The sequence below is a fragment of the Leptinotarsa decemlineata genome, unplaced genomic scaffold (assembly GCF_025532065.1).
Source record: "Leptinotarsa decemlineata unplaced genomic scaffold, Ldec_3_MD MMD2_tig00026328_RagTag_RagTag, whole genome shotgun sequence".
Taxonomy (NCBI): Eukaryota; Metazoa; Arthropoda; class Insecta; order Coleoptera; family Chrysomelidae; genus Leptinotarsa; species Leptinotarsa decemlineata.
In genome coordinates this window covers 25,883,193-25,909,099 of record NW_027412688.1, presented here as the reverse complement: position 1 = coordinate 25,909,099, position 25,907 = coordinate 25,883,193, and the positions used below count along the sequence as shown (strand labels likewise).

Here is a 25,907-nt window from a genome sequence, read left to right as displayed (position 1 = left end):
GACAGACAAATGTACGTACTCGTAAGTTAGGATTTGTATTTATTTTTGGTTGACAGACGCGAATATACGGAGCAAAAAATTGTGATTTCTTTGGCAAACTTGCATGCGTGGGAAGCAATTCTTGCGTCATTAGAATTTTCGCAATTGAATTTTTTCCTGAGAGAAATGATCTTCAAAATAATCAATTCTATAGAGACCGACAATGTTTGCTTTATGTGAGTCATTCATTAGTTTCATTGACGTGATCCAGGCTTTGGCGTGGGAAATTATATTGCATGGAGTACGCATCAACATTATACAGAAATCAGTAAACAACCGATTAATTATTATAGAGATTAATTTGAGAATTTCGTTAAAAAATAACCTAAGAATGCCTGAAAATTTCAATCGTCCTTCTTACAGATCGTCGGGTGACAGGAAGAACTCACTAAGTACTATATTGAGACATACTACTATACTATACTATATTAAGTACTATATGAGACAATTGAGATAATTGAAGATTTATTTGTTTTGAAACATAAATCCATTTGAAAAACAATTCATGCCCAAATCGAACATAATGATGAAAAATATTTCACTTTACATCTGAGTATTTAATTTATTATTATTTTTTTTATAAATTGGTAGTTATTAACGAAAAAGTATTTAGTGAGTTTTACCAGTCGTAAAATAAGAGATATGTAGGAAAATAATAAAAATTACTTTTTCGAATGAAACATATTTATTATTTTTTAACTATCAATAAGAGTGGTGACAAAAAACTTAACGTAAATAAATCATTTATGTTTACAATAGAGCAAACCATTAATCACTGTTCTTCTTCGCTTTCCTCATCATAGTTTGGTTCTGGTAAGCGGTCTGCAGTAACAGTTTTATTAGTGGGTAAATTTCTATACCACATGGCCACTCCTTCTGGTATATGTCCAGCGTTCACTAGCTTGACTATGTCAGCCTTTTTCTGTTCAGAAACAGGGCGTTAAGTCTTATAAGCGGGTTTCAGTTCTACAGGACGAGTTCTTGGGCGCCCCTTACCAGCGACAGAAATCTTTTTATAATCTGATGTATGGTCATTCCTATAAAATAGTGTTTCAGGGTGGTCTTTTTCAACTTTCATACTTTTAATTTTAAGCCACGAAACCGTATCACCATTTTCATCTTTGTTTCGGTTTTTAATAGTAGCTGAGGCCAGGTCATGCAAATCATAAAAATAATTGAATTCGAGGAGATGAATCTGGTAAGGCCGTTTAGTTTTATGTTTCTGTTGTCTTGAACTTCGAGCAGATGTAAAAATGTCTATCCAATCCTTCATTGAGGAAGCTGATTTATACTCCTTAGCTGATTCAACGGCCGAATGCATGGAATCACACTCCATGTGTGAGTGCCCCGATTCTAAAATTTAAGCTCTATTGCCTTCAAATCATTTATGTTTTGTACTGCATAGAGCAACATACTAGCTACTTGTTGGTTCCTGTTTTGTCCTTCAGATGTGTCAGAGAAAAATGAGAATTTCTGAGACTGTAGAAGGAAGAGATTTCAAAAAATGATAAAAAATGGATCCTATTTCGTTACTACCCCTTTTGCCATGTAATTCATTCCACGTGTAACAGTAAGCGGATTCTCCATATCCAACATAAATACATAAATTGTATACACAAATTTTTCTTGAATAATAAAATAAAGACACACCAGAATACGGCAATTGCAGGACACTTCGTAAATCAAAAGTACAAGTAATAAAAGATGGGTCATCTTCGCATCTCATTTTATCAGTCTCTTTGGCTTCATTGCATTGTTTTTTTCTAATTAAGTGGAAGGTATATTCACTTTCCAACTTAACTTTTTTATCAGTAGTAGAGGCTTGCTCGTATCTGGTACATGTAGCACAAAGATCTTTTTTTGGTTTAAAAAATGAGAAATTATAATTATTGCAAAATATGCGACGGTAAGTTTTTTCACTCATTGTCTCAATATTATTCGATTGGCTAAAATCATGTTTATACAATGCATACATTTTCGAAATCGACAAGTTACTATCTAAATACAATTTCTTAGAAGATTGGTGTACGTAATGGGATTCCATTATTTGAAAACTCTGAATGTGCTGCTTTATCATTTTTATGACTGCTTCACTAGTTTTATTTCCGGGTGGTTTTTTTCCCACTTTTATCTTCTCCTGAGAAGCAGCCAACAGAACTATTTTTGATCGCTGTATTAATGGGACCATTTGAAATACATAACGTTTTCTGGAAAAACGGAGCACATACCCTGTGCTTGCCACTGATATTTATCAAGAAATAGGTTTTTGACACACTGCGAGGCGTTTTACTCGTTTTAAGAACCTTCCGACGTTTCGGTTCTTCCACTTGAACAAGCTTTAGAATATAATCCTTTTGCCTACTGTAATTTTTAAAACCCCAACAAGTTCTACAAATTGTGATTCTTTCTTCTTCTGTGAAATTACCATTACATTTGAATTTACATTTTGTACAGTCAACAGCTTTAGGATTTTTAGTTGGACATTCTTTTGTCTTATTTTTGTAAGGTAGACACTGAGATCTTTGAGATTTGGTAATGTTTACCTTCCATTCAGTAGAATTATTCTTTCTCTTTCTTGTCAACTGCTTGTTATTACTTTCGATTTCGTAATCGGAGAAATCAGTAATATCGTCCGATGAATCATTTGCAGGTGACCAATGGAAGGTGGGATCATTGTCTGAAACCTCAGAAAAATCTTCATCTGTGTCAAAACCATAATCTACGAGCTTATTTTCATTCCTCTTCATCTGAAAAAAAAACTGAAAGTAAGAATACACTAACGAATTAAAAAAATTATATTTTTATTACCATTTTGAAATTTCAAAACATCTACTTACCTTGGCATTAGTATTTTGTATTTGTGGATCAGAAGTTGTCCCTTGTAGAGGTTGTTTGTCCCCATCATTTTTTATTACAGACTCAAATCCATGTTTTTCAAAAAAACATTGATCCTCTTCAGCAGTAATTGTAGTTGACTGAAATACCATTTTCAAATTTCAAAACATCCACTTACTTTATGCATTAACATTTTGTTCTTGTGAATCTGGAGTTCCTTGTAGAGGCTGTTTGCCCCCATTATTTTTTATCTCAGACTCCAATTCATGTTTTTCAAAAATACTTTGATCCTCTTCAGCGGTAGTTGTAGTTGACTGAAATACCACAGTAAAATTATTGTAACCTAAGTAATTATATGAATAAATCAAAGCTTAGTTGATTCCGCTGTTGTTTTTGTTGTTTTAATGAGTTAAATTTACATGGCTGAGGTCCAGTTCTTCATTCCAGTCCAAAGATATACTGTTCATAATCTGTTGTTCGTGTATCATATTCATAACTTGGTAAATTTTCGTTATGTCGACACCCGGCGATTTTGAAAAAATTTTTGACTGTACTTACGTATTTTGAAGCGTAGATTACGAATCCGAAAGAAAAAAGCGGCGCTCTCCCTTATTTAAAAAGTTACGGCCCTTCAAAGTTCAGAAACGAATGCTTCTCCTGGTGACATTATTCTATTTTTAGGTTAGTTACTAGTGACATTTCAGAAAAAAGCGGTTGGTATTTGCCGTCGCCTACTATTTCAAATTCGTAATACACCACCAAAAACCAATTTACGATCTAAAGAATGAAGGTAAAAAACATTTGAATTACTTCAGGAATATGGACTGCATCAGTCGTACCAACCATATCATTAACCTTAAAAACGTCAAATAGAGTGATATGTAACCAAAAAGCAACTCTGTACATTTTTTAACATTTCTATAAGAGAAATGTTGATTATGGAAGTGAAAAGTGTTAAAGAAGGAGGAATAAGGTGTAAAGGTGACCTAGTGAATAAATGCTTGTGTTTTTAAATAGTTTATTTAGTGAAAAAGAAGGCTGAAAAGTTGCCCTTTTCTGAACTTTGAAGGGCCGTAACTTTTTAAATAAGGGAGAGCGCCGCTTTTTTCTTTCGGATTCGTAATCTACGCATCAAAATACGTAAGTACAGTCAAAAATTTTTTCAAAATCGCCGGGTGTCCACATAACGAAAATTTACCCATTAGACGATGTGAGGCGAACGTTGGCGGCTAAACTCACTGAGTAACTTCAGTGACTTTTCCTGCCGGGATCACATGCAACTATGCAATTGATGAATTCTTACAATTCTGATAACTGTTGTGACGCGGTTGTCGCGTCACAACAGTGAATGTGAATGTTTCCAGGGAAACCTTGAGAAAAGATAATGTACTTAGTGAATATATGTCGATTATGATAGTTTCTGTACTTAGTGAGTTTTTCCTGTCACCCGACGAGATAATAAATTTCATTTCACAGCTTCGATGTAATTTGCCGTGAATATATTATTATATTATTGATACATATATAGCATGGAATCTTACCAGGACAATCTTCTAGATATAAGGTACCAAAAAATATATTTCATTACAAAAAGTTAATCAAAAAAGAAGGAAGTATTTACCCACATATCTATAAAAATACATACATGATCACAAAATCAATAGATGATTACTAATATACCAAAGATCTTTCAGTCATTCATAATGTAGCGAATGAGTATAGCATTGAATCAAGAATTTCATATCGTGAGCGATTTTTCCATTTTTTTCAACACGTCGTCGTATGAGAAAGTGATTATTTTTTTAATTTATTGTACTTTTGTACAACTTTTTTCAGTCACTTTTTGTTGTAATTTGTTGGAATTATGATATGTGTTCTTTTAAAACTCAAACGTTTTCATTAGAGATTTTTTATAGAACTATTTCACCAAAAAATTTGACTCGTCAATGTTAAGAGTTCTCTTCATTTTTTAAGGTGTTTTAGAACCTCAGGACGAAGCAACGAATGGATAAGTAAGGTAGAGAAGACTTCTGGCAGAATCTTCCAGGATAGACTCACTCTAAGGCGTTCATTCACCCTTCGAAGCTTGATACCAAGTAGTTCATGGACTACAGTAGGGATGAACTATGATGCCTAACAGGCCTTCTCACAGGTCACTGTCATTTGAATCATCATATGCAGAGACTCGGACTGTCGGAAGACAGTGTGTGTCGCCTTTGTTTGAAAAATGATGAAACAGCAGAGCACATACTTTGTGCTTGCCCCGCTGGGGACCGAATCAGGTTTTTAGAGTTCGGCAGAGCCGTACTTTTACCATCTGATCTGAGTTTGAATAATTGTGGGCCACAATAAACCCTTGCGGGTTGCGGTGGAGGGTCGAATAGACCCACTCACTTTGGACTTAACCTAACTTAGTCAATGTGTAACAAATTTCTAAACCGAATTTTGAACCAAGTTACCTTTACCGATTGAGCTAAAATTTCACACAAACACATTGAGTTTGCGTAACACTGCACTATCAATTAAATTCCGCCATTTCAAAACTTATATGATATAGGTACATCACAAGATGCCGATTTATCATTTTCATAGTACCCCTTATGAAATCGGTATCAACTCAAAAGATTTGAGGAGCGGAATACGATGAGCGAAGTGGCGGCGTCATTCTATATTGAATATGGCTGAAGCTTCCTCATTGAGTATCTCAAGGAGGAGAAAAAGATTTTGTTTGAAGGTGATTGACAATGTTTCGTGATGAATTTCACTAGTTCGGACTTCCATTGTCTACTATATAAAATGATTTGAAATCCCTGAAACAAGTAAAAAAGAATAATTGAAAAAGAATAGCTGAAGATAACAATTATATTAAGCAACAATAAACCTGAAATGAAATGATAGTGAAATAACCTACAAGTAAAAATATAATAATTGAATAAATAAAAATTAAAGGAATGAAAAAAGAAAATAATAAAAAAGTGTAGAGATTCCAAGTCACGTTAGTTCACGACGTTTCGATTGTTGGTATCTACAATCGTCTTCGGGTGATGACTGGACTGATTCCTCCGAGAGATGACTATTTATAGGTCGTTGAAATACTTTCACTTTCTCTGCTTTCATTTTCCTCTTCACTGATTCCGTGAGAGATGACCGTTTTGGCGGGAGTTGCACATTTTTCGTTTGATGATGAGTTTCCATATGTTTCGTATTTCTACGCTGGCCTGGCTGAATACGTTGTTGGACAACATGTATGCGGCTTCCTTAAATTTTCTCTTAAACCAATGTTCCTCTCTGTGCAAGATCTCAGCTTGGGACCACTCGATGTTGTGTTGATGGGTCCAAACATGGTCTGCTATTCCTGATTTGCTGGTTTCTCCTCGCTGTGTGTGCTTCTTGTGCTCGGCAATGCGAACATTCAATGGCCTCTTAGTTTCACCAATATAGGATTTTCCGCACTCACAGGGTATCCGGTAAATGCAATTCTTGGAATCGCAGTCCGCGTTTGGGGGCCTGGTTTTCGTGAGGCTGCTACGGATAGTGTTACCGGATCTGAAACAGGTTCTGATGTTGTACTTGGAACCAATTCTTCTTATCCTCTCCGATAATCCTCTGATGTAGGGAAGTGCAAGCACTGGTTGTGACGGCTTCTCTTCCTTGCGAGGCTCCTGCTGTCTTTTAGCCAAAGTCTTTTCTACCATCGCTTTGGAGTATCCATTCCGCTGAAGATCATTTTTGATGATGTCTAGTTCCTTCTCGAGACCTTCCTTTGTATTACAGAGGCCAAAAGCACGGTCTAATAGAGTCTTGATGATTCCTCTTTTTGTCGATTGATGGTGGTTGGATTCGTGGTTCAGATACTGTCCCGTATGAGTGGGTTTTCGGTATACAGATGTTTCCCACTCAGTGTCGGTCCTCTTCACCAAAACGTCTAAGAATGGCAATTCGTTGTGGATTTCCTTCTCCATTGTGAAAGTGATGGAAGGTCTCACGCTGTTGATGTGTTTCAGGAAGGCGTCTAGTTCAGTATTCCCATGGTCCAGTCCAGTCATCACCCGAAGACGATTGTAGATACCAACAATCGAAACGTCGTGAACTAACGTGACTTGGAATCTCTACACTTTTTTATTATTTTCTTTTTTCATTCCTTTAATTTTTATTTATTCAATTATTATATTTTTACTTGTAGGTTATTTCACTATCATTTCATTTCAGGTTTATTGTTGCTTAATATAATTGTTATCTTCAGCTATTCTTTTTTAATTATTCTTTTTTACTTGTTTCAGGGATTTCAAATCATTTTATATAGTAGACAATGGAAGTCCGAACTAGTGAGAAAAAGATTTTGTTATGATATACATAATCAGAAATGGATAGGTTGGGTTGTATAATATTGTAACGTTTTCCCCATGGGTTTGACAATAATTGACCATACTATACAATTAAACTCAACTTTATTTCACTGTTATATTTTAACTGAAACTCCGGACTTATACTCAAATGTCTATCGCCTTATTAGAATACTTTATAGCGCACTTTCAACAAAACTTTTTGATCTACGTGTTGGAAGTGTTTATATATGGTAATGGAAATGTCTGGAAGCCTATAGGAAAGTCCCTGGAAGTGTCTCGAAGCGGCACATCTAAAACGATGGCGAAGCGCAAGTCGAATTGAGCGCGACCTCGGCCAAGTCACAGTCGAGTGACGACGGCCGGCGTTATTTCTTCAGGGAATTATTTACAACAATATCAACTGGACATTTTCAGACAAATGTATAGAGAGAGAGAATATGGTTAATGTCTATAAGAATTAAAGTCTTGATGAAAAAACTTACATGTGAATGTAAATATAAGAAATCAAAAGAATAAAGTCTTAAACAAATTGATATACGAGTAGAGTAGAATTGTGAAAATGAATAAATATAAAGGTACATATATACATATAAACTAATATAAAGTTGGAAAGTTGGATGGATGTATGTATATTTGTGGCTCTTTCACGCCTAAACGACTGAACGGATTTAGATGAAACTTTACATGAATACAGCTTACACATCAGAATAACATATAGGCTACAATTCACAGATGTTTAATGTAATTTTTGGTTATAATATAACGAGAAGTATCAAGAAAGTCGGAAAAATTGTTGCTCTCTGAGCCTATACCGTTGGAGTTACATGCAGATAATGTACCGTAAGATTATTTATCTAAATAACAGTCTGCGATAGTATATATGTACCTCTTATGTGGTAGCCACTCTATGCAAAATACTGAGCCATAAATACAATTAATTAAATTGGATATTTTTTTCACAATGTACGTTTTAGAATATCTATCAAATTCTTATAAAAATTAAGACAATTGTCGTTTTAAGTATTCAATATAGATAAACTTTGTTTTCTACACTAAGTAATTTGGACGAATCGTTTGAAAGTTATCACGATAAGCCCAACTTGACGCAACGCAGTAAGCTATTATACGTCGCATCTACTGTAAGACGACGGGGGACGATGCGTGGTGATAAAGGGGCGGTCTAAGCAATGTAGCGCTATCACCGAGAACTCGGGCAGACGCGTGAGGGCAGACGTCGTTGACGGTTGTGTTAGTTCTGAGAATTTCTTTATAGGTTACATAATTCGATTCTCTAAGCTATTCATTACTCAGTGCAGTTGGCATATTTTTTTAGTTACTGTATTTGTAAAGTGAACATATAAATTACTAGCTGTTGCCCTCTCTTACATTAACATTCGGCCGAAGCTATTGAACCTAGAATCTTGAAATATGCAGGTAGGTTCTTTGTATAGCGTAAATAAGGATCAAGAAAGGAAATCAAGAATTTCCATCCCCATGGAAAAAATAGGGGTTCAAAGATTGAAATGGATTTCATCAGTTCTGAAGATGGAAACCGAAAGTGTTGGGTTAGTAAAAAAATATTGCAACTGTTTGTTTAAAATGGTCTGTCATGAAACTTAATGTGACAAACCAAATTCTACGCGGGCGAAGCCGCGGGCAACAACTAGTATACATAGAAATGAAAGTTAAATTGGCAGTCACAATTGTAACATAGTCAGAAATTTCAATTCTTGAATTCAGTTTTGCTTGAGGTGCATAAAATTCATTTGAATTTAATAGGCATTAGAAATCCAGTTTACTTTTGATGTTTTACGAAATTCGTTTACTGTTTCATCACACCTAATAGCTGCAGGCAGTTTAAAATATTTTTCCATCATATTTATGCGAGAATTTCCTTATATCGGTTAATCTTATTGAGCAAATGAGGAATCGTCGATTGTTTTAGGAGAATTAGGTTCGTCATATATTTTCAAGTCAGAATCTACTGAATTCTGAAAAAAAAATAAAGAAAGTGAATGAATATTGCTGACGTATTGTCATCCAAACTCACCACCCTCTATATTATCAGACATGAGCAAGACAAAGAATCCTATCTTCCTTTGTGACTAACGTGATAGAAATCAAAACAACTCTGAAGATACATACCTACGTATGTATGAAATCAATCACCGATTTCGAAGTATTACCTATCACCGGCTGCTGGGTGAATAAGAAACATCTTCAAGACTGAACTATGGAGGTTTCTTTCATAAATGTCGGATTCAATACCCAGCGTGGTATTAACTGGGGAAGTAGTTGTTTTCCGGTAGACATTTGTCAGAACCTACCGTGTAGGTAAGTTGAGAGAGATGACTATTTCCAAATTTTATTTCAAAATATTTATATTATTAACGTAACAGTTTAATGACTCATTCAACACCGAGCGATTGAGCTGAAATTTTCCACATTCGTTTGTGGTTCTCATGGCAATGTACAATCAATTAAAATTCTCCGTTGAAAATATAATACGGCGGACTCCGTGATTTATCATTTCCATCTAGTTACCCCCTATAATGAGAGTTTCAAATGTCTAGGTTTGATGAGCGGAAATTGATAAGTAAAATACCTACATCCAATATTTTTGACGCAGGAATTGATCGTTTGATAAAGCATTAGCAGAAGTGAAATAAATAAAGTTATGATATTTTGGAAAACAGAGGTGTTTATTAAAACGCATGAGGTTAATACAATGTGTTAAACGTCCTTACTCATCGCATATCGTATTCAATTTATAGTTTCGCTGAAAACTTGTCGCGCAAATCGCTAGCAAAATAAATACTTACATTTTTGGGGAGATTAGAGAAGTTAACTATTACCTACTTCTATGAACATATAACTAGACCAGCTTCTACAAAAACTATACATTGAATTCAAGTATAATATAATGAACTAGCGAGCCGCCCCGGCTCCATATGGGTGCAATGCTGATACTAAATATACATCTAAACCCTTGCGATCGCAACTAATCAAAAAGTGCTATAGATCGAAGCGCCGCCTTCGAAGCATTATTTATAGGCACGCGCCGCCGTCCCGCAGACCGGTATCGCCGCAACCGCTACGTCCCTGCATTTTGAGTCCGTAATATCTTGGAAAATATTAATTTAATTTATATGCTGTGAAAGGTTATATTGATCTAAATTAAATGCACACTGCATTGCTTAAAATCGCTTCGTAGAAAAGTAAAGGATAAAAATGGTTAACGTGGGTTATCCCTGAGAGATAATACCATCGCGGACTTTTTTGTAGACCTTTTTAAGGCGTACCTACAATACTGTAGTACATTTTTTATTTACCTCATAAAGCTCAGCCCGCGTTTGCAATGTAAGCGCATCACATTAGAAACCTCTAAAATTAACAGTGTTTCTCTTCTATATTATGCATGTTATATACATATAAACCTTCCTCTTGAATTACTCTATTAAACTCCGTTGCGTAGTTTCAAAGATCTAAACATACCAACATACAGGGACAGACAGCGGAAAGCGACTCTGATCAAAATTTATTTTATTCTTTTGAGCACTTAATGGAAGCTTGTTTTCAAACATATTTTTCAGTATTTTTCATTAAAGAAGTCTTTGGACGAAACGAAGGGTGCCTTTATAATCTTCAATCACATGGTCTGAACTGTTCGAAATCACATTAAAGTTTGAAGACAGGCTGAAATAGGTCATACTCGTAAATAAAATAGGTTGGTTTCCGAATTTTGTCGTGGTCTTCTTTGGTTTAAATTTTAAATCTCCAAATGTTTCGACTGCAACTGCGGCAGTCATCTTCAGTGGCGTGGTCGAAGTATTCTTCTTGGCGTGTCAACTGAAATGTTGTTTTAAATTTAGAGCCGAAAGTCGCCTGTTCACAACTATAGCGTCTAATCTCAGAGGCAGTAAAATTGTACGGTACGTTCAACCAAATGGCTTGCATCGGATTCTTTGGAGTAGCCGAACCCCGCCTTCCGGCAATGCAGCGATAACTTTGTCTCAAACGGCGCGGCGTCCCTTTTATCAAAGGGGCTGCGCGCTCACAAGTAGATATCGGCGGTAGCGGCATAGTAAAATTGAACGATACGTTCACCCAAATGGTTTGCAACGGATTCTTTGGAGTAGCCGAACGCCGCCTTTCGCCAATGCAGCGGTAGCTTTGCCTCGAGCGGCGGCGTGTTTGTGTCGGCTTAACAAAGTATGCCAATCATTTGAATGACCAAAGTATACTGTGGTGGGTGGCTACTAAGTTCGGCTGCGTCTCGTGAATCGTGATATGCCGCGTCAAAATGGTCGACCATTTTTAAATAAAATTTTATGCAAAATTTTTGATAGACGCAAACACTTCTATCTTTTATGCATCTCACCAACAAACTAAACAGCTGAAACTGTGAACATATGTTCGATACGAGTGTGCCAATATAAAAACAGTCGCTAATCGAATGTACGTAGCCTGCGAAATTTGAACATTCATCTATTTTGAACAGTCCACGAATATGTGGATGAATTTCCGTATCAAATAATTTTTAATATCTATGTTCTTCAGTTATGTTCCATGTACTTGATTTTGTTAATTTTCATCGGTATCCTTTTCTTTGTGATATTAGTAAAAAAACGGGATCAAAAAAACTTGGCAATACAGAGGAAATATGTTCATTTGCATTTATTCCTGCACTGCACTGGAACTATTGGAACTGAAGACGAGACTGTTTGAAAAAAAATCTGTTTGTCTGTTAACCAGCTCTCGCACTCCTACGGACGACAACCCTCAGAAGTCGAAACTTGTGCGAGCTAAGGACTAACGAGGTCTTAGCTTTTAACATGTGATTCCTAACACGGGTTGGACGATAGCAAGTGAAAATCGATCGCTCAGTCTAGGGATTGAACCACCGACCAACACAGTGGTCGACTGAGTGAGTGAACAAAGAACCCACGTCGAACCCACCGGCTACCGACCGACTATTTGCCAACTTTAGAAATATGATGTCAGGTTCACTCTTGAGTGAGTCGCTTCTCTTCTAACAGCTGAACCTATGATGTTGCCCCGCCAATAGGATACAATGTGTCCAAGGGGACAAACATGGGAAATATGGAAACTGTATGAGATATAAAGTCAGTGAAATAAGGAAAAAGTTGCCCATTTCAGATCCGGTCCATATAAAAGTTAAAATTGGTAATGGTTTCTCAAAAACGAAACTTCGGAATGAAAATATGGAAACGCCATCTTGTACAGAGTGGGCCAAATTGGACACTTTCAAAGGAAAACTTCTGTTTTCAATTTAGATGGATGAAAACTGATGGCTGTGTCTGTGACTGTGACAAACTTAATGGTGAAAACCGCATATTGTCATCTATCATTGTTTCTATGAAAACATTTCCAAAGCCCTTTCTTACGTAGAATTCAATAGTGTAAAATATTTATTTTTTCAAATGAGATATCAATAGTTATTGATGGAAAACTATTTTTTTAATAACACACTCTGTATATATCAATAGAGCTTAACATTACATTACCAAAAATGGAGCACATTTGATGTTTTACTGTGGTCATCTTTGAAATACAGAGCTTTTATAGGTTTTTTCATGTAGACTTTGAAACGCAGTCAAGCTGCCGGAAAATGATTCCATGAAAATCAGAACAAATAAATAAGTACTATTCAGATCATTTCCTTATTGATTTCAATTTGAGAGCCACCGGTAGACAGCTGTTTCAGCCATATCGAAATCATTGTGGGAATGATCATAATAGTTCTTATCTATTTATATATTGATTTTCAAGGGATTATTTTCCGGTAGCTTGGCTGTATTAACCTTTCTCGATTTCATATCATTTCTAGAAACATGTGGATTTTCCAATGGCATTCCAGGATAGCTTCAAAAATTTCTGCTACCGCAGTTGACGGTTGATTGTTTAAACCACCAACACTGACATAAAAACTTGGCAAGTTGACTTGAGTGTCACACCAATAGGTGGTTCCACTTATGTCTCGCATGCGTTTACGCAGTTATTTTCATCAAGTACTTTTCTTGATTATTCTTCAATCGAGGCCGCCTGTCCGATACTGACAATGCCCCATAGGCTGAAACAGCTGTCTACCGGTGGCTGTTAAATTGAAATAAAACTGGGAATAATCAGAGTAGTATTCATCTATATATGGGGCCATTTTAATTCGTTTCTGTATATGGGGATCTCGTAAACGATAAGAGATAGAGTGTCGGTTAAATTGTGGCAAAGTTGCGTATTTTAAAGACCTATTCAATGATATGAAAAAATCGAATACAGCTCTTTCGATTCTGGTGATATACAGAAAAAATAAAAAAATCCCAAATTATTTTTTGCCTATATCTTTCTTTATTTGCAGGCATATTGAAAATCTGTTCACACTTTGCTATTGGCACTTGATGTGGACTATCAGAATATGTCCATGAATCTTTTATACAGGGTGTCATCTGACTTGGGCAACCTCCATCTTTGAATTTTTAAATACGGACCTGTATTTTTTGTTTAGTTTTTGGATCGTAGACGTTCACTTCATACTGAGGAATTAAATTTTATCTCATATTTCGGAATGTTTCTGTAATATTTGACTATAATTGTGTGAATTATTCCCTTTCAAATTACGGCCCTGGAAATTGGTTGACTGAGTTAAATAAAAACACAATAGCAACTTTCACGTCTCCCTATGTACCGTAGAGTTTTTAGAGAGTTTTTTTTCATTTTTAGGTACCTATTCATATTTTTTCATATTTCCATTGCTCTGAGCGTTTTCTACAATGAACTTCGAATAAGATAACCTTTTATGATTATCTGATACATATCTACATCAAAAATATATATTATATGTGTTTTAATAAACAGAAAAAGAAATGCTAGCAATAGTAACATTCGAAACGAACACTATAATTGTAATGAAAATTGAAATGAAGTAATTTATATGCACAAAAAATTAATGGCGCAATAAATGTTTGAATTGGAGTCCTTCCATTTTTATCTCCATTTGTTAATACATTTTTTATAAACAAATGGATTATTTCAATATTTAAAAAAAATTTACAACTTCATAGTGAACTGTCAATTATGATTTAAAGAGAAATCCAAATAATGTCATTTAATTGTTTATATATATATATATATATATATATATATATATATATATATATATATATATATATATATATATACAGTGTGACCCATTTAAAATGGAACCACCCCTGTAGAATGTGCATTTTTCAATCAATCTCAATTTTTTTTATTGAAATATTAAGCATGACAAACTGTATCTTGACACTAACTTTCACAATTTTAGTTTCATTTCCAAGGCACTCTATGGTTTTTTTTGTTTGTCAAAAACGGCAAAAGTTTATTAGGCAATTTTTGTTTTCAAATTTGACTACACCACTGGATTCGTAGTCGTTATAAATCAAAACTGTCAAATTTTCATTAAAAAATATTTGTTAACAACGAAGTTACAACAACTTCAATTTTGGAAACAAAGTATTTGTTTGTAATTTTTATTCAGATTATAGACATATTTGAGATCTGACAACACTGTCATCACCAAGTAGAACACCAGTGAATTTGTACAGTGAAAATCCGAAGTCAACAGCTCAATGCGTTCTACAGTTATAACTCCTGAAAATATGGTAATGTGAGAGATTTGTGGTGCAAGCGTTTTGTAATAAAAATCTGACTACGCCACTGGATTTGTGGATAATATTCCCTTAAAATCATTCATTTGAGTGTAGGTTACGAGAAGTGTATTCTAGAATAACAGAAAATTAAAAATTCATTTTCAAGTTATGCAGTACTTAGTACATTCTTCCGCATAACCGCAAAAATCAAATTGATTTAAAGCATGGAAATCATTTATTCAATAATAAAACAGAGAGCAGGACAAAAATTGTTCCCTGTAAATTCTTCATAACTCAGCTAAAACAATCTTTTAGAGGAGATATCAATAATTTGAGGAAGCTGAACTCATTATGCAAAGGTTTTATAATAAATCAACAGTAGGCTGTGATTTTGACAGTTAATCATAAATAAAATATTAGTTGTTAGTTACGTGCATTTAATAATGGCTTTGCAATTATCATTAGAAGAAAGAATTGAAATTGTGAGAATTTCTGGGGACAATTATCATAGTGAAAGAGAAGCAGCTAGGATATTTAATCACAGACATCCAAATCGACTTCCCATTGACAGAAGCACCGTCAGTAAAATTAACAAAACATTTAAAGAAACCGGTGCAGTCAGCAAACATATTTTAAAAAATAATCACCGAAGAAGAAATTTAAACGAAGGTGCTGTTTTAGATTATTTTAGAAACCACCCAAACAGAAGTTTACGAGTCGCCAGTTTGGATTTAAACTTACCGAGAGAGACTATTCGACGATGTCTTAAACAAAACAAAATGAGAGCATTTAAACCTGAATTTCTTCACTCTTTAAAGGCAGGTGATGAAGTGAAACGTATGGAATTTTGTTTGTGGGCACAAGGCGAGTACCTGAATACAAGAAATTTTTTAAACTGCATAATGTTTAGTGATGAAGCTTCTTTCAGCACCAATGGGGTAGTTTCATCGCAAAATGCTCGGTATTGGGCTACGGAAAATCCGCACTGGATCATAAATTGTAAAAGTCAATATTCCGAAAAAGTTAACGTTTGGTGTGGTATAGTACAAAATAGAATAATAGGTCCATATGTTTTTGATGGAAACATAAACGGGCAAAATTTTTTGGAATTTCTAAATAACCAATTATCGGACGAAATAGATGAAATGCCTCTTGCGGAACAAGTAAATTTATATTTTCAGCTCGACGGCTGTTCCGTGCACAATTCGAGGATTGTTAAAGAGTGGCTAAATAACCAGTTTCCAAATCATTGGATAGGACGAGGTAGTGACCTAATTGAATGGCCACCTAGATCGCCTGATCTAACAATATTAGACTTTTTTCTGTGGGGTATTCTGACACAAAAAGTATACAGAACAAGACCAACGAATCGAGCTGAACTCATGCAAAGGATACGACAAGCTTGTGCCGAAATTACAGTTCAACAAATAAGAAATAGTGTAAACAATATTCGGAAGAGATACGATAAATGTATTGAACTTAATGGAGGTTTGGTAGAAGCCACAAAAATTTGAATGTTTAGTTTTGAATCAATGTTTATTTTAGTATCAGTTTTTTCTTAATGGCAATTAATTGTTGAATAAATACTTTGAAACTTGTTTGTATACATTTTGTTTTCATCAGCTATAGAAGAAGGTAGAGTAAGTTCAGAATCTCATAAAATGTGATTTTCCAGGTGCGCTGTTACAAAAGTACTATTATTTATTATTGGGAAACTTCCAAAAAGCTTACAAGTATGACCATTAATACTTCAAGATTCTATCAAGATTTGGTAAAAGCGCAATTGGGAGATCCCATGACATGAGATTCTGAACTTGGTCTACTACTGCGTAACTTGAAAATGAACTTTTAATTTTCTGTTATTCAATTATTCAATTTTTATTTTAATTTTCACTTCTTGTAACCTACACTCAAATGAATGATTTTAAGGGAATATTATCCACAAATCCAGTGGCGTAGTCAGATTTTTATTACAAAACGCTTGCACCACAAATCTCTCACATTACCATATTTTCAGGAGTTATAACTGTAGAACGCATTGAGCTGTTGACTTCGGATTTTCACTGTACAAATTCACTGGTGTTCTACTTGGTGATGACAGTGTTGTCAGATCTCAAATATGTCTATAATCTGAATAAAAATTACAAACAAATACTTTGTTTCCAAAATTGAAGTTGTTGTAACTTCGTTGTTAACAAATATTTTTTAATGAAAATTTGACAGTTTTGATTTATAATGACTACGAATCCAGTGGTGTAGTCAAATTTGAAAACAAAAATTGCCTAATAAACTTTTGCCGTTTTTGACAAACAAAAAAAACCATAGAGTGCCTTGGAAATGAAACTAAAATTGTGAAAGTTAGTGTCAAGATACAGTTTTTCATGCTTAATATTTCAATAAAAAAAAATTGAGATTGATTGAAAAATGCACATTCTACAGGGGTGGTTCCATTTTAAATGGGTCACACTGTATATATTGTTTAAATTATTATTTAGGGCATTTTTTTCTTTTCTAAAATCACAATTTACAGTTCTCTACAAAAAAATAAATAAATTTTATTAACAATTTCATTGTTTATCAACTTAACAATTTGTTATAAACAAATTCTCAACTTCATTTTTTTCTTGAAAGTTATAAAACTCACAGAAACAACCACGAGTATAAAAATATATAAAAGTTGCAGCAGCTGATCCATTTGATGACTTTAATGCTTATATAACTTTTAAACTATTAGAAATACGACAAACAGTTTGGCAATGGAAAAAAAAATGTTTTCGGTATTTTTGTGCTCGTGGTTGTTTTTGTAATTTTTATAAATTCCAAAAAAATATAACGATACGTTGAGAATTTGTTTATAACAAATTGTTAAGTGAATAAACAATTACATTGTTGATAAAGTTTTCTGTTATTTTGTAGAGAACTGTTAATTATGATTTTAGAAAGGAAAAAATGTCTTAAATAATAATTTAAACAGTATACATATGATAAAAACGATTATAAACAATTAAATAATATTATTGGGGATTTTTTTTAATCGTAATTGACAGTTCTCTATGAAGTTGTATTTTTTTTTGATATTGAAATAGTCCATCTGTTTATAAAAGAGTTATGTCTTTTATTGAGATAAAAACGATAAAATAATGATAAATGAAGAAAAAAAAATTTACAACATTTTTGTGTTTTTTGTTTTTTGTTCACTTAAAAAAATTATTATAAACAAAGTAATAAAATTTTCAGAACTTTCATCATGCAATCTTCTTTTGTATGTATCTAAGAAGCTCCACGAAACGAAACAGTTTTACGGTAATTAATTAAATATTTATTTTACTTTAAACGATAAAAGAAGTTTTAGAAAATTTAGTTAATCAACAATTGTCGAGATTATTGAAAAATTAACTTCAATGGAAAATTCCAATGGAAATCAGTTCTCTATGGTGTCTAGATTATATCATAATTTTTTAAAATTTTTCTATTCACTTTAAGTACCTTAAAAAAATATTTTCAAGTTACGTACTCGCTTAGAGGCCGTGCGCGCAACCTAAAAATAGCGCGCGGACGGCTATTTTCAGCGTTAAAAATCATAAATAATAATAAAAATTATAAATAATGGAGATACCGTTTCCGGAGTCGAAACTTTTTTTTAGTAAATTTCCTCCTCTTCAAGGATCTTTTTTTCAAAATTCGAAAATATTTATAGTTCACGAACTATAAACAACAAAACCGAACACTGCTTTTTAGGGTCTGTAATTGTTTATAACTTTTAGAATTTTTTATGAACTAATTTACTTTTTTTTCACAATGATCTAGACAATATTTCGGATCAAATGAGCCTAACCACTTAATTTTACTAAATCTACGAATTTTACGAATCTTACGAATCTAAGCTTATAGCCCAGACTATAGTAAAAGTATGTTATACCTATTTACAAGAAAATTAAATGTTTGGCAATCAATCTCAAAATTCGTACTGAAACTAAGATAACGTAAAGTATTTGAAAAATGAATTGCGGAATAATATAGTCTCAATTCATAGACAATAGTTTCTCGGGAAGTTTCATTACTCCCCTCGAAATATTTTCAAACCTACTTCTCTTTGCTGAAATTTGAAAAATGGTAACAGTTATCTAAAATAATTATCCGTTGGTTCCTAACCCATCTTTCAATTCTATTTTTGTATTAATAGTTAGAGAGATACAAATGAGTGTACTGGTTTCTGAAGGATTCTCAAATCCAATTCAACAGGCTGACCTGGTTTCTGTTAATTATACTTTTAGATTATATTATTTTTTATCACCTTTATTTTCGTAAATATGTAATACCTGCCAACAGAGGATTAAAAGTGCTTTCATAACTGTCCTGACGTAAACGCTCAGATGAATGAAAAACTTCAGAAAAAAATTGGATTCTCTCCAGACCCCAATAATTATTGTCTTATACTAAAAATAACTGGGAAAGAAAGTTTTTGGCTTTCTACTACTCCATCTTGATACAAAAAAAGAAGGATGAGGGAGTCTTCCAAAGAAAGGAAGGAGGTAACTCTATACATGGATGTGTAGATCATGCGAAGAAGTAACTTTCAGACACAAACTGAAAGAAAGTCCTCCTGAAACAGCTACTTTCATATAAACATTGAATTATACGAAAGAAAAAATTCTTTCGAAACAAATACTTCTATATGAACACTGAATTATACAGGAGATACTTTTCTCTACTCAGTTTGTTTTTCAAACATTCGTTGTGGAATAAAAATCAGATATCATTCACATGAGTTCTACTTTAAATGAATGGTAACAAATTGCACTTATATAGAACACTGCCATCCTCACTGGTATACACCGATGTTTTGCCTTAAGACACTTGCCCCAAGGCTCTTCAGTACCAAATTGGATAACATTATAGAAAATACACACACTTCATTCATGAATTACGATTTTTTAATGTCACGGAATAAGCGTGATCTGCTTATGTCATCGATGGCATCGTAATGACATTCATTCACCTATTTGATTTAATCCCAGCCAAGAGGAATCTTATTTGAAATGAAGGGGTTATTTATTCCGGACAATCGGTTTGTATCAAGATGGAGTAGTAGAAAGCCAAAAACTTTCTTTCCCAAAAATTAATCACTCCTAAAAAATATAACCCCTTCAATTTAAAAATAACTTATTCGTATGAATAGTGAATTATCTCAAATATAGTCTTCAACCTTCTATATCTTTTTTCAGGTGCCCTAGCCTATGCAGAACTAGGTACGATGAACACCTCTTCAGGAGCGGAATACGCTTACTTCATGGACGCTTTTGGAGCTCCACCGGCATTTTTGTTTTCCTGGGCTAGTACTCTGGTGCTGAAACCATCACAGATGGCTATCATCTGCCTAAGTTTCGGGAAATATGCCGTCGAAGCGTTTGTTACAGAATGTGAACCTCCGGAAATTGTTGTCAAAATGGTGGCCCTACTAGCAATAGGTAAGAATCTTCTGCCCCTCCTGGGGTCGTAAATTTGTCAAATGAATGTAATTTACAGCATATACACAACCTCAGTTTCAAGAGTCGGAAACTAGATTAGAATTACCAAAGAATTACCTTTTAACGTACGATTTCTAGTTCCAGTTAATGCACTGAGCAATTATTGATATTCACTCTTTTAGAGCGTGACATACAAGCCTCAGATCCAAACAAATTTTTATGAAAACAAATAGGCATTGTTCTGACTTTCATCAGAATCAAAAGTACTTATCTAAAAAAACCGGTAGTATTTCTTCTGTAAAAATGAAATATTACGAAATGATACTTTGAAACATTCACCTCTACCAAAGTTCCCACACTTTATAATCTGACATTCGCTTGCCAGAAAACAACTAATTACATGGCTAATACCAGTATAGACATTGAATTATATCCTACAGATATTTAAGCAAGTTTTCTCGCTGAGGATATACTTACAGACCGATTTCGGGAAATTACCCCTCATCGGTGCAGGAGCGGTCTGATCCCAACAGCAGTTTGGCTAGCACTCGACTGACTTCAACCTTGCTCGACTGCACATACGAAACTTTCCTCCGCGAGGAAGATTTGTTAACTAGTAACAGTTCCATCTCGTGACCAAAGTACCAAATAGGGGAGAAGCACCCCACGTATTAACACTCTAACAACATCAGAAATGTATTCACGAAATCATACAGTCTAGGAACGTTTGGAGAGGATTATTTTCTCAATAAGTACTCGTATGTATCTCTCTTCAGCAGACCAATTTCATTTTCATCTATAAATAATACATCTCGTATTTGTCCGTTTTACAATGAGATCAAATCAGACATATGATACTTATACTCTTATCAGTCATGAAAAGTGAGAATGATTTCTGAATTCTGTATTAGTATTACTTCTAAAAGGAAGTAATTTGGATAGGGAAACGCTAAGATATATCGGTGCAGTACCATTTCAGCTATCTCCATTCAACCTCACAATGGCTAGTATGTAACCTGTATTATTCTTCTTGAACACTGTATATTTTTCATTTCATTTTCAGTCGTGATTCTATATATCAACTGCTACAGCGTCAGTCTTGCAACCAGCGTACAGAATGTCTTTACAGCTGCCAAACTTGTAGCAGTACTCATCGTGGTACTCGGAGGTGCCTATAAGATGTTTGAAGGTGAGTCTTAGTTTTGGTGACACAAAAAATCAGCTTAGCTTTATTCCAACGTTAGAATGTAGGGCATATGTAGCTGAGTCGCCATCATCATTAACATTGAACCAAGAAAACAGATTGGTGCATAGATGACAGAAATTCACCATTCAACTGCTATTGGTCCAACATCTACTGAAATCTTCATTACGTCTTGATTTTTTCAAGAAATTCTTCTGTTTTTGCAAATCCTCTGAATTATCTTATTAGTTAAGTTTATGCCAAATGTTGTACCACACTACAAGCGAAGCCATCGATAATGTTTCGAATTGTTTGGCAAGCCCCTCAGCTCCAATCATTAGTTCTGTTCTCTCTTCACCAAGAGGTTTGAGAGTAAAAATTGTAACTGCTGTAGAAGTACTTGCCAACGATAAGTCGAAGCAGAGATTAAGACTAACAGATTTTGTGATAAAAGGTGAAATTGGGATCTCAAACACCTGTGCTATCTGAAAAAGGAATAAATGAATAAATAAATTCAAATTGAAAAAGTGATATTTTCATTCATTTTTCACTGTTTTTGCCTTTTGTAGTAAAGGCAGAACTGACAGAGGTAGAGGGCAGAATGGGATGATTTACTTACCCTTGATGGATAGAAGTAGAAAAGCTTTTTACGCGTGTACAGTTCTAAATCCACAGCTACCACACCCCACTAGCATTCGCATTGGTTGGAACTACTACTATACCTGATCTCATTCCTTTTGTTTGACTTGTAATGAAAACATTGAAATCGTAATTTTACTACATCTCATAACATCCCCCGAAACACAAATTACCACACTACATTATTTTAAGACAGATACCAGGACTACTTAGAAATCATATTTTTTTTTAAATACGTGCCATGAAATCAGCCGATACTTGATGAAAATCCACTGGGCAGTGTACAAAACTGCAACACGTGTTTCGCTTTAAGACGCTCTCTCAAGCGTTCTCATATTTATATATAGTTTAAAATCCCACATCTAGGTTATTTTAGCAAAGCTTATAGTTTGACAATCGATGGAGTTATAGATAGTTCAGAGAAGTATGCAGGACAGTTCAGTGGTTCAGCCTAGCACCACTGATGAAACCTTGGCGGTGCGAAACAGAGCTGTCTGGTGTTGGATAACAAGGTCATCGAAGTACAGTATGTGTCATTGATAGTAGTAGCCTGACATTAGGGTATCAGAAATAGAGCCCTTGATATATAGCTCTAAAAGGGCCCTACTTTAAGCTAGCAAGTACGCATTGTGGTGTTCGCCGAAAAAAGGTAGGTACATAGTATATCAAAAAATTTGTTTTGACTCAACAATGGTTTCGGGCCCATGAAAACATGATCTTTCACTTGAATTTCGTCAAACTTGCGAAAAAAAAATTGCACCTTTATTTGGTAATCGTATATTCATAATAATTCGCTGAAAAAGGTACAGGTACAGGTACGACAGATTTTTCAAGTTCTACGACGCCGATTCGAGAACTATTCAGCAAACACATCATACTCCATTTCACCATTTTATGATGTAATATTTAAACCAGAACTTGCAGAAGAATCATCGTAATTACATAGGTACATACCGGATCGTATATCCCATTAATCGCTTCGAACTCTTTATCGAAAACCTCTTTATTCTTTTTAAAATCGTCACTCGCGTTCATTTTAATGAAATTTAATTTATAAAAATTCACGATGAAATTATCATGAGAAAACATTTGTGGTGATAAGATATTAAACCCAGAAATGAAAAGGTTACTTTAATCAGCTGCATTGTAGCTCAGAGATTACTTTAGGTTACTTTAATCAGCTGCATTGTAGCTTAATCACAGTCTCGATAACTGAAGCTACCGCTTCAAAGTACAAAAAATCAGCTCACACGAAATACCACTCCATTTCTGATTTATGGTGAAATAAATCTCCGACAGTAAACATTATGAATCAGAACTGGCAAATTATAAATCAGAAGGTTTTTTGGTTTTAAATTATAATAATTTAGATTTAGTCGGCATCTGAATTGTTTTTAGAAAACACTACAAGATCGTGGATATGTGATTTTATGAATGAAGTCCTACACTTGAATAAAAGAAGATCAAATAAATATGTTACTACTGATTCTAAAAAGGTTGCCACATGCTTAATTTTACGAATGCTATCAAACTGAAAATAATCCACCACTAAATTGTATAACAATCACAATCTAACATCGACTCTGAATTATTTAAAATTATTATACATATTTATTTTTTTTACTGTATGCAGGACTGATAACTGCAGTGGAAATTATGAGAACGTAATCTTTTCATCACTGTCGTGTTTTAAATGATCATTACTGTTTCTAAGAAAATAAACTTGGTTGACATGATCAATATGTGACACATATTATCATGGTGATTCAGAGAATAAACTTTTTTTTATGTCGATATTCTTAGAATATTTAATAACATCACTGATATAAAAACATAAATTATGTAACTTGATGATAATTTTCACCACAATTGAAATATACTTTCATTGAATATAGGATGTTGCACTACAATATGATCGTAGAATATTTTTTCCCAACACCAAACCATTATTTTAACACCTCGACAAGTTGTTTAAATATGTTGTTTAAAATATCACCAAGTGATCATCTTCAAGAGGAAGATCAGTTTGATCTTCCTCTTTGGTGTTGGAGAAAAACTCCAGTAATATTCATTACTACACCAAAGGTTCCAAAAAGTGCATCACAAATATGATCGTTAGCAATTTCTCTGAGGATTATTCTGATAATTATTTTCAAATTTTATTGCATTCATTAGCTAAATGAAATTCACTTCCTGCCTTCCTCTTAACTTCCACTGCAAATAACCAACAAGAACTAGAATCCAGAAAAATCTACGAATATAAATGATAAACGAAGAAATAAACGACGGTTCGTTGCAAAAACAAGTTTCGAATAGAGATTCGAACTTTTTGTTGCCAGATTTGAAATTTAAGAGGAGATATTCGTGGGGGACTTGAATAATCAAGCTTTTTTTTCACTATTAGTATAACAAAACACTTCATCTGAAACTCAACTATTATTCAAATGTCTATCGCTCTATAACATCGCTTTGCACCGCACTGTCCGCGTAACTTGACTGTCCCGATAGACGAATGAATCGCTTTTATATTTGGCAATCGAAGGCGGTAGAAAATTCATCGGAATTCCATGGAATCCGGTAGCATTATTCTCGCCATATCTAGAACGGCAGCGAACATCGAACATTCGCGAAACGACGGTCGGACTGGGCGCGCTCTCAGCTACGTCACAATTAGTTCATGGTTACCAGTGGTGGCCTGCGTTATTTTCTTAAGGGCATGGTTTACAACGATAAAACTTAACTAGAGCTAGGACTACAATTCAACTAAAATGAATAAGATCAATCACTGGATAATTCTGAATACACTGACCCGTTTCTTGGTGAAAATCAATAACATTATTGTGGTGTCTGGAAATGGGAAGTTGAGTAAAAAAACTAACATTCATTGAGTGGTTCATTGCGAATTCAAACGTCTTTACTCAACATACACTCCCCTACTTATTAATACAACAGTTTAGTTAACTGCATTCTACTGTGTTAATACATGCGGTGTTGTCACATTTTTCCAGAACTTCGGTGAATATACTGAACTCTTTCTCCCTTTGGAAAAATTCAATTCTTCTATACACAATTATTGTATACTTGTATACCCAATAATTGCTATACTACTTACTATATAAACATTTTCATTTACATTGCCTTCACTCCGCCTTAGAACTAAATCGTCTTTATGTCTTCTCTACCTTCAGCATTTTCAAATATATCAGTTGCACTTCATTCTTTCACTTTCACAAAAGTCTGTCTGAACACTACTTTATATAGAGAAATTGTAATCAATAATTTGATTCACATGCTTGCGCCAAGTTTTATCTAAAGTAGGTATATGAAAAAAATATGTTTTTGAACCAATTTTCTTTTTTATAATATTCTTAATCTAGCTAGGTTTATTTTGATTCCTATAATCCCTTACAGTCAGGGTTTCATTAACTATTCCTTCCATTAATTATTCTTTCCATTTCACTAACTATTTCTTCCCCCTCTATAATTATGTTTTTGATTTTTCTGTTTCCTATCTACCCTATTTTTTACATCATTATCTATTTTTATGTACAAAATCCAAAACAGATCTAGAATTTTTATCCAGCTTGAACTGTGTTGGACATCCACTTGTTGTGCAATAAGGCGTTTTTCTATAGGAAAAAAGAAAAATATTTGAAGCTGAATTAAAATATTTTCAATTTCCTTGGTTTAAAACTTCAAACAAAGCGTTCTTTATCGTTTATACAAAGTTTACAGCCTGTCCATTGGACTC

At 34.1% G+C, this 25,907-nt stretch overlaps 1 protein-coding gene across 2 annotated transcripts in view; it reads left to right on the top strand.

The window, feature by feature from the left end:
* The window catches only part of sbm (L-type amino acid transporter sobremesa), a 142,363-nt gene that overhangs the window by 92,304 nt on the left and 24,152 nt on the right, over positions 1–25,907 (top strand). For both annotated transcript variants that reach the window (XM_074182483.1, XM_074182485.1), the window contains exons 4-5: positions 20,092–20,334; positions 21,398–21,523. In XM_074182483.1, the coding sequence (XP_074038584.1) occupies positions 20,092–20,334; positions 21,398–21,523 (369 nt within the window). The remainder of the gene's footprint in view (positions 1–20,091; positions 20,335–21,397; positions 21,524–25,907) is intronic.